The sequence below is a fragment of the Oncorhynchus gorbuscha genome, unplaced genomic scaffold (assembly GCF_021184085.1).
Source record: "Oncorhynchus gorbuscha isolate QuinsamMale2020 ecotype Even-year unplaced genomic scaffold, OgorEven_v1.0 Un_scaffold_759, whole genome shotgun sequence".
In the NCBI taxonomy this organism is placed as follows: Eukaryota; Metazoa; Chordata; class Actinopteri; order Salmoniformes; family Salmonidae; genus Oncorhynchus; species Oncorhynchus gorbuscha.
The window spans coordinates 244394-258921 of record NW_025745797.1 but is presented as its reverse complement, the minus strand read 5'-3'; the positions used below and the strand labels follow the sequence as shown (position 1 = coordinate 258921).

Below are 14528 nucleotides of genomic sequence, written 5' to 3'. Positions count from 1 at the left end.
CTGTCCTCCCAGGTGCGTCAGCGGATGGAGACAGTAAGGAGGGTCAGATCCTCTACTCTCTCCACAACCTGCTGGACCCAGAAGACTGTGAGAAGATGAGCATCATGGGCACCCTCAACTCCTCCATGCTCCACCGCAGCAACAACTCTCTGGATCACCAGGAGGGGGCAGCATACCAGGAGGAAGAGGAGGTGCGGAAGGGGGCGCAGAGGGTACAGGGGCCGGTGTCTTTGCCCCTCCCACCCATCCCTCCTAAACAGGAGGTTCCACCACCTCACCTTCAGCTGCCAGTGTTGAGGAGGAGCAGGTCCCAGTCCACACGGCCACCTGGCCAGCAGATGGTCAAGTTCTCTGAGGACACGGTGGATAACGGGTCTTGCCAGAACCTGGCGGTGCGTCAGCCTCCTCAGAGTGAGAGGACGCGTCGGAGGGTGTACCACCACGAGGACCCCGAAAGGCCACACCGGCACCATCACGGCCGCCACCACAACCGTAGAACCCGCTCAGACAACGCTCTTAACCTCCTGCCTAAGGAACGGGTGCAGAGGCCCTACGAGGGACATGGTCTGAGTTCCCTTCAGGAACACCACGCGGCCCTCTTCAACCAACCTGGCCCTGGTGCTCACAGGCCACCAACCTATCCCCACACCACTTCAGACTACTCCCTCCAGGCTCTGGGTGACCGGGATCGCGACCGCTTCCTAGGTGGCCTGTACGCTGACGAGGAAGACTGGTGCTCCACCTGCTCCTCCTCTTCCTCAGACTCTGAGGAGGAAGGTTACTTCCTGGGGCAGCTCATTCCCCAGCCCAGGGTTCCTAGCAGGTATCAGTACTACACTGAGGACTTCCCAACACGCGTTACGGCCATGTCGCCCAACGACTCACGGACTAAATCCAGAAAGAAGGGTCACAGAGGCAAGAACTGCATCATTTCATAATCTACATGTACATTCGCTGTTTTACTTCCAGCACTAATCATTTGTGGACAGGTGAGACCAGTTCTTTGTAGTTGGACTTGCTGGACAAAACATTGTCCATATTATTGGATGTCTAAAACTCAAACCAGAAGACAAAAAAAAGAAGACATTTTCTCCTTTTCCTTTTATAAAATTCATCAAAAAACACTTTTTAATTTTTTTTTATACATTGTATGATAAACCATTGAAAGTATTCCAGCAATACCATTGTGTACATTAAATGGCAATTAATGCACTATTGTTATTGCTGACAGGGAAAGGAATAGTTAGTAAAGTAGACGTCTAGGGACTAACCAACATAATTATTTAATAGTACAAAATATGAATGTGTATATTAAGTTAAAATGTTAATACTGGTATTTTTATATCCCTGAGTTTTAACTAAGATTTTTCTGGTTTTGATGTAAACAAAGTTGGCGTAGGGAGGCGGGGCAAGCTGTTGTCGTAGTAACAAGCAGAGCTATTTTGCACGCATCACTTGTCAACAAATCAAGGCTTTACGAAAAACAAACCAACTATTGCCACCCTGAGTCTTCGCTGTATTCCAATGTTAATGTCCAATGTTAAAGCTCTTCTCCAGTTACATTACAGAGCTCTTCTCCAGTTACATTACAGAGCTCTTCTCCATACATGCCCTTTATACAGCGCAAGTCATTGTACCATGAATACTTAACTGTTATGTGATGTAAAGAAGCTTTTAATAAATATTCTTACCAAACGTTTCAGAAAATGTTTCAGCTTTTTGTATGTACTAGAATAACTGATTTGGTATCGTTTTTAGACAGAGTAAATATTCAAATATACAATGCCAATAACTTGGTGTTTAAGCGGTGCACCTAAACCAAACACTGACCCACAAAGTATCATCGTATGGAACCAAACCTGATACGTGAATGGTAGATACTATAGTCTACTAGACCGTTTACATAACCAAACCTGATACGTGAAAGGTAGATACTATAGTCTACTAGACCGTTTACATAACCAAACCTGATTTAGATACATAACCAAACCTGAATGGTAGATACTACATAGTCTACTAGACCGTTTACATAACCAAACCTGATACGTAAAGGTAGATACTACATAGTCTACTAGACCGTTTACATAACCAAACCTGATACGTGAATGGTAGAAATAGTCTAGATACTAACCAAACCTAGTCTACTAGACTAGACCGTTTACATAACCAAACCTGATACGTGAATGGTAGATACTATAGTCTACCAAACCTAGACCAATAGTCTAAATCTTTTAGGGGGGTAGAGAAGGATGACTTATCCTATCCTAGGTATTCCTGAATGGTAGATACTATACTACTAGACGTTTACATAACCAAACCTTACATAACATAACCAAACCTGATACGTGAAACCTGATACAAATTGTGAACCTTATGGTAACAGATTACAATATATCTAAATCTTTTAGTGAGAAGGATGACTACTAGACCGTTTACATAACCAAACCATGAGAGCAGCGAACAGTCTACTAGACCGTTTACATAACCAAACCTGAAACGTGAAAGGTAGATACTATAGTCTACTAGACCGTTTACATAACCAAACCTGATACGTGAATGGTAGATACTATAGTCTACTAGACCGTTTACATAACCAAACCTGATACGTGAATGGTAGATACTACATACATTTACATTACATTTAAGTCATTTAGCAGACGCTCTTATCCAGAGCGACTTACAAATTGGTGCATTCACCTTATGACATCCAGTGGAACAGCCACTTACAATAGTGCATCTAAATCTTTTAGGGGGGTGAGAAGGATTACTTATCCTATCCTAGGTATTCCTTAAAGAGGTGGGGTTTCAGGTGTCTCCGGAAGGTGGTGATTGACTCCGCTGTCCTGGCGTCGTGAGGGAGTTTGTTTCACCATTCGGGGGCCAGAGCAGCGAACAGTCTACTAGACCGTTTACATAACCAAACCTGATACGTGAATGGTAGATACTACATAGTCTACTAGACCGTTTACATAACCAAACCTGATACGTGAATGGTAGATACTATAGTCTACTAGACCGTTTACATAATAAAAAACATCTTTATTATTGTTACACTCAAAAATCGTTTTAAATCACAAATCATCAAAGACGTGTCAGTTCCACATATAGAAAGTTGAGTTGAGCATCTGACGTTTAGAAAGTGTTTTGTTTCTTCTCCCAGCCAGATTAGCACTGATGGTGAATACAACACTCTGTCAGGAAACACAACATGGAATCCCACTTAGCAGGCCAGCGCCATACTGGCTGAAGTAGAACACAGTCAGATTCACACATTTTCCATACAAAAGAAAAGCAAGAACATGAATATTCTCAGACAATACAAGACTTTACACAAGTAGCACAATCCTACTCCCAGGCAGTAGCACCAAAAGTCTTGCTTCAGCTGCAGCAATCTCAAATCAAATGTACCTAGCAGGAAGAGTTCATAAAACAAGAACTGGACTCATACAATACCAGTCAAAAGTGTGGACACACCTACTCATTCCTGGGGTTTTCTTTATTTTTGCCATTTTCTACATTGTAGAATAATAGCGAAGGCATTAAAACTATTAAATAACACATATGAAATCATGTAGTAACCAAAAAAAAGTGTTACAAAAACATATATTGTATATTTGCAATTCTGACAGCTTTGCACTCTCTTGGCATTCCCTCAACCAGCTTCACGAGGTAGTCACCTGGAATGCATTTCAATTAACAGATGTGCCTTTGTTAGAAGTAAATTTGTATAATTTCTTTCCTTAATGCGTTTGAGCCAATCATCTGTGTTGTGACAAGGTAGGGGTGGTATACAGAAGATAGCCCTATTTGGTAAAATACCATGTCCATAGTATGGCAAGAAGAGCTCAAATAAGCAAAGAGAAACGACTTTAAGACATGAAGGTCAGTCAATCCGGAAAACATCAAGAACTTTTAAAGTTTCTTCAAGTGCAGTCGCAAAAACCATCAAGCACTATGATGAAACTGGCTCTCATGAGAACCACCACAGGAAAGGAAGACCCAGAGGTACCTCTGCTGCAGAGGATAAATTCATTAGTTACCAGCCTCAGAAATTGCAGACCAAATAAATGCTTCAAGTATCAGACACATCAACATTCACTGTTCAGAGGAGACTGCATAAAATCAGGCCTTTATGGTAGAATTGCTGCAAAGAAACCACTACTAAAGGATTCCAATAATAAGAAGAGACTTGCTTGGGCCAAAAAACACGAGCAATGGACATTAGACTGGTGGAAATCTGTCCTTTGGTCTGATGAGTCCAAATTTGAGCTTTTTTGCTCCAACCGCCGTTTCGTTGTGAGACGCAGAATAGGTGAACGGATGATCTCCACATGTGTGATTCCCACCGTGAAGCATGGAGGAGGTGGTGCTTTGTTGGTGACACTGTCTGTGATTTTAGAATTCAAGACACACTTAACCAGCATGGTTACCACAGCATTTTGCTACAGATGCCATCCTATCTAGTTTGCGCTTAGTGTGACTGTCATTTGTTTTTAAACAGGACAATGACCCAGCACACATCCAGGCTGTGTAAAGACTATCTGACCAAGGAGAGTGATGCAGTGCTGTATCAGATGACCTGGCCTCCACAATCACCCAGCCTCTACCCAATTGAGGTGGTTTGGGATGAGTACGACCGCAGAGTGAAGGAAAAGCAGCCAACAAGTGCTCAGCATATGTGGGAACTCCTTAAAGACTTTTGGAAAATCATTTCAGGTGAAGCTGGTTGAGAGAATACCAAGAGTGTGCAAAGCTGTCATCAAGGCAAAGGGTGGCTACTTTGAAGACTCTCAAATATAAAATGTTTTTATTTGTTTAACACTTTCTTGGTTGCTACATGATTCCATATGTGTTATTTCATAGTGTTGATGTCTTCACTATTATTCTACAATGTAGAAAATTGTAAAAATAAAGAAAACCCTTGAATGAGTAGGTGTGTCCAAACCTTTGACTGGTACTGTAGTAGCAGAGCATTGTTTGTGGTACCAGTAGATACTGACCTATAACACTTCACACATCATCATTAGATTACCAGTTCAGTAAAAAACACTGATGACCAGTCCCTATGGTTACACTGGTTAACAACAGTTTTAAAATCAGTAAATCCCAGATGAACTATTAGCCTAAATTGACATACCAGTTCTACTTGTTAAGGACATTGTAGAACCAATACCCTCATCGGGTGGTGAGGAAGTAGCTGAACAGGACTTTGAACACTGTTTTTGAGAACATGGACTAATTACTGCTGGACATTATCAGTACATATGGGTGACCTGGTGCACGTCTGGTCTGAAACCCAGAAAGATGGGAAAACATGGGGCCAATACTGCTCAAGATATCCACAGTCTTAACACATGGCAGACCCCTGGGAGTCCTGCCCTCACTGTATGCCGGAGGCCCCCAAAAAAGACTGGACCTGATTGGCTCCCTTACAGTAAGATGGGACGCGATTGGCTGTCTGTCTCAGACGGAGGGTTCCGGTTGCCGTACGACCTCAATCACCTGATCCAGATCGGTGATGAAGTGCTTGAGGTCGTCAAGGCAACGCTCCCTGATCTCTCCCAGGTTCTCTCGGAGTGGAGTCTGCAGCTGCTTCTCCAGATTGGCGTCCTTAGCAACCAGCATCTTCACTACCATGCCAAACGTCTCACAGTCCTGCCGGTACACCTGGAAAACAACAACACAACATCAGAAACAGGAGCCAATAATACTTCATTTTGGTCATTTAGCAGATGCTCTTATCCACGAGGAATTTCAGTCAGTGCAATCTAATACAACATGATCAACAAGTAGTGAACATCTTCAACTACAGAGCTGGAACAAATGAACAGCACTAGGTCTTCAGAGATTAGGAACATCAGTACTTCCTTGGAAAATGGGTCTGGTTTCAGAAACTATTTCCTGATGAGCCCCGAGCTAGCTCACGTCTACATGCTCGTTCAATAGCCCTGCGAAGGGAGAAGAGAACACTCTGGTGTGAACACACACTTCATTGTGTTAACACGTAGACCCAGGTCTCCTGTCAGCACACAAGCCTTCTTATTGGCTAGCCTGGCCCCGGAGCCAATAAAAACCCAGTAAAGTAGAGGAGTTGAGGCTCTAGGGCTTGTAACAGGTGTGAGGGGAACAATGAGAGGAGAGGTGTTAAAACCTTGATGAGAACTGCTGACCCCACACCTAGTCTTCAATGGCTCACACAGACCATACAGCAAATACACTACGGATGTCATACAAGGTCAGCCCTAGTGCACAGTCTAATGATTTGATCAGAGGATTTGTCTAGCGTAGCTAAAATGAATTCAATCCAACATCGACATTTGGATTACAAGAGCTAAATAAAAGAAGGCCTTAAATCTGTCATCTTTCCCGTCACGATAAATCACAAATGGAAACATGCACTGACAAGGAAAGAGTTAAATAACGGAGGGAAAACACCAAGAGAAGACACTGTTGAACTGTCATTAAGATGAAAAACAGTCCACCCCATTGCCCCAGGGTGACACCTGGAAAAGGTTCTCATCATAAACATGCAGAAGGAGAGAGAAAAGTGGCCTGTTTAGAATTGTGACCTTCTACAGACCAACATGGGAGCAGAGAACACATGCAGTCAAGATCATTCCAACATGGTCCACTCACTAGCCCTTGGTTACCACACCCTGACAGCTCTCCACTGCACACTGTGAGCTGTCTGACAGCACAGGGCTATGCTGTCCAGAGTAGTTTAGCTTCCAGCTACAGTCCTTTTCCCAGGGCCTCTGAGTCTGCAGCTATAAGAGGTGAGTCACTGTCAGGCCTGTAGGAAACAGACCTGTCACTCTATATTCCCTTTCTCCTCTACTCGCTCTCTTATCTTGCTCTCTTTTTATGTCTCTCTCTCTATTCAATTCAAGGGCTTTATTGACATGGGAAACATATGTTAACGTTGCCAAAGCAAGTGAAATAGATAATAATGAAAAGTGGAATAATCAAAAAAATGTACAGTAAACATTACACTCACAAAAGTTCCAAAATAATAGACATAAAACTTCATATTATGTGAAAATAGTTAAAGTACCGGGGAAAATAAATAAGCATAAATATGGGTTGTATTTACAATGGTGTTTGTTCTTCACTGGTTGCCATTTTCTTGTGGAAACAGATCTTGCTGCTGTGATGGCACGCTGAGGTATTTCACCCAGTAGATATGGGAGTTTATCAAAAACATTTATTTCTGTTGAATTCTTTGTGGATCTGTGTAATCATCTCTCTCTCCTACTGGCTCCTGTCCTGTGTGAACAGTGAGGTGAACTACCACTAATCTTCTCTCTCCTACTGGCTCCTGTCCTGTGTGAACAGTGAGGTGAACTACCACTAATCTTCTCTCTCCTACTGGCTCCTGTCCTGTGTGAACAGTGAGGTGAACTATCACTAATCTTCTCTCTCCTACTGGCTCCTGTCCTGTGTGAACAGTGAGGTGAACTACCACTAATCTTCTCTCTCCTACTGGCTCCTGTCCTGTGTGAACAGTGAGGTGAACTACCACTAATCTTCTCTCTCCTACTGGCTCCTGTCCTGTGTGAACAGTGAGGTGAACTACCACTAATCTTCTCTCTCCTACTGGCTCCTGTCCTGTGTGAACAGTGAGGTGAACTACCACTAATCTTCTCTCTCCTACTGGCTCCTGTCCTGTGTGAACAGTGAGGTGAACTACCACTAATCTTCTCTCTCCTACTGGCTCCTGTCCTGTGTGAACAGTGAGGTGAACTATCACTAATCTTCTCTCTCCTACTGGCTCCTGTCCTGTGTGAACAGTGAGGTGAACTACCACTAATCTTCTCTCTCCTACTGGCTCCTGTCCTGTGTGAACAGTGAGGTGAACTACCACTAATCTTCTCTCTCCTACTGGCTCCTGTCCTGTGTGAACAGTGAGGTGAACTACCACTAATCTTCTCTCTCCTACTGGCTCCTGTCCTGTGTGAACAGTGAGGTGAACTATCACTAATCTTCTCTCTCCCTACTGGCTCCTGTCCTGTGTGAACAGTGAACTATCACTAATCTTCTCTCTCCTACTGGTGAACTATCACTAATCTTCTCTCTCCTACTGGCTCCTGTCCTGTGTGAACAGTGAGGTGAACTACCACTAATCTTCTCTCTCCTACTGGCTCCTGTCCTGTGTGAACAGTGAGGTGAACTATAATCTTCTCTCTCCTACTGGCTCCTGTCCTGTGTGAACAGTGAGGTGAACTATAACTAATCTTCTCTCTACTGGCTCCTGTCCTGTGTGAACAGTGAGGTGAACTATCACTAATCTTCTCTCTCCTACTGGCTCCTGTCCTGTGTGAACAGTGAGGTGAACTATAACTAATCTTCTCTCTCCTACTGGCTCCTGTCCTGTGTGAACAGTGAGGTGAACTATCACTAATCTTCTCTCTCCTACTGGCTCCTGTCCTGTGTGAACAGTGAGGTGAACTACCACTAATCTTCTCTCTCCTACTGGCTCCTGTCCTGTGTGAACAGTGAGGTGAACTATCACTAATCTTCTCTCTCCTACTGGCTCCTGTCCTGTGTGAACAGTGAGGTGAACTACCACTAATCTTCTCTCTCCTACTGGCTCCTGTCCTGTGTGAACAGTGAGGTGAACTATCACTAATCTTCTCTCTCCTACTGGCTCCTGTCCTGTGTGAACAGTGAGGTGAACTACCACTAATCTTCTCTCTCCTACTGGCTCCTGTCCTGTGTGAACAGTGAGGTGAACTACCACTAATCTTCTCTCTCCTACTGGCTCCTGTCCTGTGTGAACAGTGAGGTGAACTACCACTAATCTTCTCTCTCCTAATGGCTCCTGTCCTGTGTGAACAGTGAGGTGAACTAGATGTTTCTAGATGTAGATATTTTACTGCTCTAGTGATGTAAGTATTGGTTGGATAACGTTATTTACTATTTATTATGGATTGATTTATATTTTATTTGTTTCACTCGATGTGATGTGCACTGCACACTGGAAGAAGAATTATCACATTAAAGTATTGTAATGTTTGTTTATGTGACAATCTCATAAGGGACGGGTTACCAACTGGCGATTTGACACGATAATAAAATGTAATTCATTCATTCACTAACGCTCATTAGACCAAGCAGAAAGTCATCAGGACACAAGGTTGAGTTTAGGTCAAATATAGATTTAGTCCAATTTAAACTAGATGATTAATTATCTGGATTCTAGGGCTCGATACGCCAGGCCGATACAGGAAGCTAACAGGCCTGGGGGAGTGAGTGGGTGCGTGCTGGAGTTGAAGACGAACCACAGCTGAGTTTGGCTGGGCAGGAATGTGAAGGTTGGGGAGGGGGGGGTCAGATGAGGACATCTAAGCCAGGTTACAGTCAGGAGGCATCCCAAATGGCACCCTATCCAGTGCACTATTTTAGACCAAGACCCATAGGGCCATGTAGGGAACAGGGTGCCATTTGGGACACAACCTCAGTCCTCCACCCAACCCAACCCCATTAACAGTTGCTACTGTACTGCTAGGCATTTTTCACTTCCTGGCTATTTTTAGCCAATCACAATGTTGCCGGTTATGGACTAGAGCCAGGCTCTGTAAGGAAGGCAGAGGCCATGATAATGACATCGCTTGAAACCTCTAATGGCTATGATATTTTTTATTTGATTTTACCTTTATTTAACTCGGCAAGTCAGTTAAGAACAAATTCTTATTTTCAATGATGGCCTAGAAACAGTGGGTTGCCTGTTCAGGGGCAGAACGACAGATTTGTACCTTGTCAGCTCGGGGATTTGAACTTCCGGTTACTAGTCCAACACTCTAACCACTAGGCTATCCTGCCTCCCGATATCATATGTATGTTAGTTAAGAGCCCTACCCATTCACACACGTACATGACTGTGATAATCAGCACTGCATTGTGTTAAGGCTGTATTGTTAGTTCTATAGTAACGGAGATGGTCAGGCAACATAGTGACTGTATTTCCAACTTCAACTCCTTAGTTACTACACCATGAGCGGTTTAGATTCACAGGTAGGCTACACTGAAAGTGTACGGAATTAAGTTGTTGATAACAGGAAGAGCCAATCAGTCCAAAGCAGGAAGTGCCATGTTCCAACTCCTAACAACGCATTTCATAGAGCATGCTGTACTTTCACATACTTCCTGTGTAACCCTTGAACCCATTACCCAAACAGGGAGGAAGTTGCTCTTGACCACTGGAGGTGTGGTTGGCTGTGGGTTTGGGTCCTGTTGTTGAGCCTATTGCTTTCAGCATGGAGTCGTCGACCGGTAGGAGTGCAGGGTCTGATCTCTGGGCTGTGGATCAGAGAGATACTGCATACCGGAAGGACAGGGAGGGGATCCAGCCGGGACACAGAGACAGGGGCCACAGCCCCGCTCTGATTAGAGCCTGGGGGCTGAGGAGGAGGAGAGGCCACACAGTGTGGCTCTGGAGCTTAAAAGGTTGCTAATGAATCAAAACATGCTACCAGCTTCAGGTTATGAGGGGTATGGTCTACCTCAAACCAGTGTCCCAAATGGCTCCCTGGTAGTGCACTTTAAAGGGAATAGGGCCTTAGTCTGGTGCCGCATTCCAGACGATGATGAATAGGCCCTATAGAAGCTGGATGCCAGCCATGCCTTTCTGCCTTTTAACCAGTCCATGGAAGTGAGCTAAGCTGGTAGCTCTGCCAAAGTCAATGCCATTCATATGCCTCATCTTCCTCCTCCTCTACAGTGAGAAGGCCATGGAGGTGGAATTTAGTCCAATTTCACTTTGCTACACAAACACAGTAGGCTATATGGGACGACAGGTGATATGTGAAAAGGGTAGAGGGAGCCAGTGTAAGTGTACAATGGAAGAGATGTCTGGACCAGATTGTGGAGGGAAAATAAACATCTCTCTCTCTCTCTGAATGTGTGTGTGTGTGTGTGTGTGTGTGTGTGTGTGTGTGTGTGTGTGTGTGTGTGTGTGTGTGTGTGTGTGTGTGTGTGTGTGTGTGTGTGTGTGTGTGTGTGTGTGTGTGTGTGTGTGTGTGTGTGTGTGGCATCTGCTTGACACTTGTTGAGCGGCTAACCATTACTGCAGTGGAGAGCCCCACTTCACAGACCTTTCTAATGTGAAATAAGGAGGTCGTTTCTTGAAAGGCTTCCATGCTGGGTCACTTAACTATGTATGATCTGAGGACCTAAACACACACTTCAATCACTTGATGTGGAATGAGCAGCAAGGTGAAACCTCAGACGAAATCAACAGATGTTGTTGAGGGAGGCCCAGTGTGCTCAGGAATAGTAGGCCAGCACATCACATACCGCCTACGCTTCAAAACACACAGAAAATTATATTTCTATTGAAATCTCACTGTCTATTTCACTCTCAGTTTGCAGTGAGGACAAGACATACTACGCTTCAATAATCAACGTCACACAAAGATATTGCTTTCAACATAAACGTAAAATTGTATTATTAATTTAATGCTAGATGTGTTCCCCCTACTAGACCTAGAGGAGAGCTGACCAGATGTGTTCCCCTACTAGACCTAGAGGAGAGCTGACCAGATGTGTTCCCCTACTAGACCTAGAGGAGAGCTGACCAGATGTGTTCCCCGACTAGACCTAGAGGAGAGCTGACCAGATGTGTTCCCCCTACTAGACCTAGAGGAGAGCTGACCAGATGTGTTCCCCTACTAGACCTAGAGGAGAGCTGACCAGATGTGTTCCCCTACTAGACCTAGAGGAGAGCTGACCTAGAGGAGAGCTGACCAGATGTGTTCCCCGACTGACCTAGAGGAGAGCTGACCAGATGTGTTCCCCGACTGTTCCCCCCGACTAGACCTAGAGGAGAGCTGACCAGATGTGTTCCCCGACTAGACCTAGAGGAGAGCTGACCAGATGTGTTCCCCGACTAGACCTAGAGGAGAGCTGACCAGATGTGTTCCCCGACTAGACCTAGAGGAGAGCTGACCAGATGTGTTCCCCAGATGTGTTCCCCGACTAGACCTAGAGGAGAGCTGACCAGATGTGTTCAGACTAGACCTAGAGGAGAGCTGACCAGATGTGTTCCCCGACTAGACCTAGAGGAGAGCTGACCAGATGTGTTCCCCGACTAGACCTAGAGGAGAGCTGACCAGATGTGTTCCCCGACTAGACCTAGAGGAGAGCTGACCAGATGTGTTCCCCTACTAGACCTAGAGGAGAGCTGACCAGATGTGTTCCCCGACTAGACCTAGAGGAGAGCTGACCAGATGTGTTCCCCTACTAGACCTAGAGGAGAGCTGACCAGATGTGTTCCCCTACTAGACCTAGAGGAGAGCTGACCAGATGTGTTCCCCTACTAGACCTAGAGGAGAGCTGACCAGATGTGTTCCCCTAGAGGAGAGCTGACCAGATGTGTTCCCCGACTAGACCTAGAGGAGAGCTGACCAGATGTGTTCCCCCTACTAGACCTAGAGGAGAGCTGACCAGATGTGTTCCCCTGACTAGACCTAGAGGAGAGCTGACCAGATGTGTTCCCCGACTAGACCTAGAGGAGAGCTGACCAGATGTGTTCCCCGACTAGACCTAGAGGAGAGCTGACCAGATGTGTTCCCCTACTAGACCTAGAGGAGAGCTGACCAGATGTGTTCCCCTACTAGACCTAGAGGAGAGCTGACCAGATGTGTTCCCCGACTAGACCTAGAGGAGAGCTGACCAGATGTGTTCCCCGACTAGACCTAGAGGAGAGCTGACCAGATGTGTTCCCAGATGACTAGACCTAGAGGAGAGACCAGATGACCAGATGTGTTCAGACTAGACCTAGAGGAGAGCTGACCAGATGTGTTCCCCGACTAGACCTAGAGGAGAGCTGACCAGATGTGTTCCCCGACTAGACCTAGAGGAGAGCTGACCAGATGTGTTCCCCGACTAGACCTAGAGGAGAGCTGACCAGATGTGTTCCCCTACTAGACCTAGAGGAGAGCTGACCAGATGTGTTCCCCTAGACTAGACCTAGAGAGAGCTGACCAGATGTGTTCCCCCGACTAGACCTAGAGACCTAGAGAGCTGACCAGATGTGTTCCCCGACTAGACCTAGAGGAGAGCTGACCAGATGTGTTCAGACTAGACCTAGAGGAGAGCTGACCAGATGTGTTCCCCGACTAGACCTAGAGGAGAGCTGACCAGATGTGTTCCCCGACTAGACCTAGAGGAGAGCTGACCAGATGTGTTCCCCGACTAGACCTAGAGAGCTGACCAGATGTGTTCCCCGACTAGACCTAGAGGAGAGCTGACCAGATGTGTTCCCCGACTAGACCCAGATGTGTTCCCCGAGAGGAGAGCTGACCAGATGTGTTCCCCGACTAGACCTAGAGGAGAGCTGACCAGATGTGTTCCCCGACTAGACCTTCCTGACCAGATGTGTTCCCCGACTAGACCTAGAGGAGAGCTGACCAGATGTGTTCCCCGACTAGACCTAGAGGAGAGCTGACCAGATGTGTTCCCCGACTAGACCTAGAGGAGAGCTGAGAGCTGACCAGATGTGTTCCCCTGACCAGATGTGTTCCCCGACTAGACCTAGACCTGTGTTCCCCGACTAGACCTAGAGAGCTGACCAGATGTGTTCCCCGACTAGACCTAGAGGAGAGCTGACCAGATGTGTTCCCCGACTAGACCTAGAGGAGAGCTGACCAGATGTGTTCCCCTACTAGACCTAGAGGAGAGCTGACCAGATGTGTTCCCCTACTAGACCTAGAGGAGAGCTGACCAGATGTGTTCCCCTACTAGACCTAGAGGAGAGCTGACCAGATGTGTTCCCCGACTAGACCTAGAGGAGAGCTGACCAGATGTGTTCCCCGACTAGACCTAGAGGAGAGCTGACCAGATGTGTTCCCCTACCTAGACCTAGATGTGTTCCCCGACTAGACCTAGAGGAGAGCTGACCAGATGTGTTCCCCGACTAGACCTAGAGGAGAGCTGACCAGATGTGTTCCCCTACTAGACCTAGAGGAGAGCTGACCAGATGTGTTCCCCCTAGACTAGACCTAGAGGAGAGCTGACCAGATGTGTTCCCCTAGACCTAGAGGAGAGCTGACCAGATAGAGGAGAGCTGACCAGATGTGTTCCCTACCTAGAGGAGAGCTGACCAGATGTGTTCCCCGACTAGACCTAGAGGAGAGCTGACCAGATGTGTTCCCCTGACTAGACCTAGAGGAGAGCTGACCAGATGTGTTCCCCCTACTAGACCTAGAGGAGAGCTATGTTTAACGACAGGATCCTTACTATGGCCCCTCAAACATGCTTTTTTTCTCTGAGGGAAGAGGACATTAAATGGCTGTTGTAAGGGTCTTGCTCTGAGGTGCAGCTCTACAGAAGGGCTCTGTGTGTGTTAGGTCTCTACCCCAGGAGGACACTCAGATTTAATGAACTCAGTAGAACAGCACAGATGCCCTTAATTATCTCACTGGGAGCATAGGACAACACATACACACACATGGGGCGGCAGGTAGCCTAGTGGGTAGAGTATTGGGCCACTAACCGAAAGATTGCTAGATTAAATCCCAAAGCTGACA

The 14528-nt window shown here is 46.0% G+C and overlaps 2 protein-coding genes and 1 long non-coding RNA gene across 4 annotated transcripts in view; 1 reads left to right on the top strand and 2 right to left on the bottom strand.

Annotated features, from left to right (window-relative positions):
* The window catches only part of LOC124020069 (prickle-like protein 1), a 72929-nt gene extending 71207 nt beyond the window's left edge, over positions 1–1722 (top strand). For both annotated transcript variants that reach the window (XM_046335482.1, XM_046335481.1), the window contains exon 8: positions 13–1722. In XM_046335482.1, coding sequence (XP_046191438.1) covers positions 13–938 — 926 coding nt within the window. In that variant the 3' untranslated portion in view covers positions 939–1722. The remainder of the gene's footprint in view (positions 1–12) is intronic.
* A 3124-nt stretch (positions 1723–4846) lies between these two features.
* LOC124020075 (periphilin-1-like) overlaps positions 4847–14528 on the bottom strand; it is a 37310-nt gene continuing 27628 nt past the window's right edge. The window contains exon 6 of the mRNA XM_046335484.1: positions 4847–5667. Coding sequence (XP_046191440.1) covers positions 5464–5667 — 204 coding nt within the window. The 3' untranslated portion in view covers positions 4847–5463. The remainder of the gene's footprint in view (positions 5668–14528) is intronic.
* Positions 11967–12935, bottom strand: LOC124020071. Its single transcript, XR_006835897.1, has 3 exons — positions 12778–12935; positions 12390–12695; positions 11967–12322 (listed from the first exon to the last, which is right to left on the bottom strand). It is a non-coding gene; the product is annotated as an uncharacterized LOC124020071 (long non-coding RNA).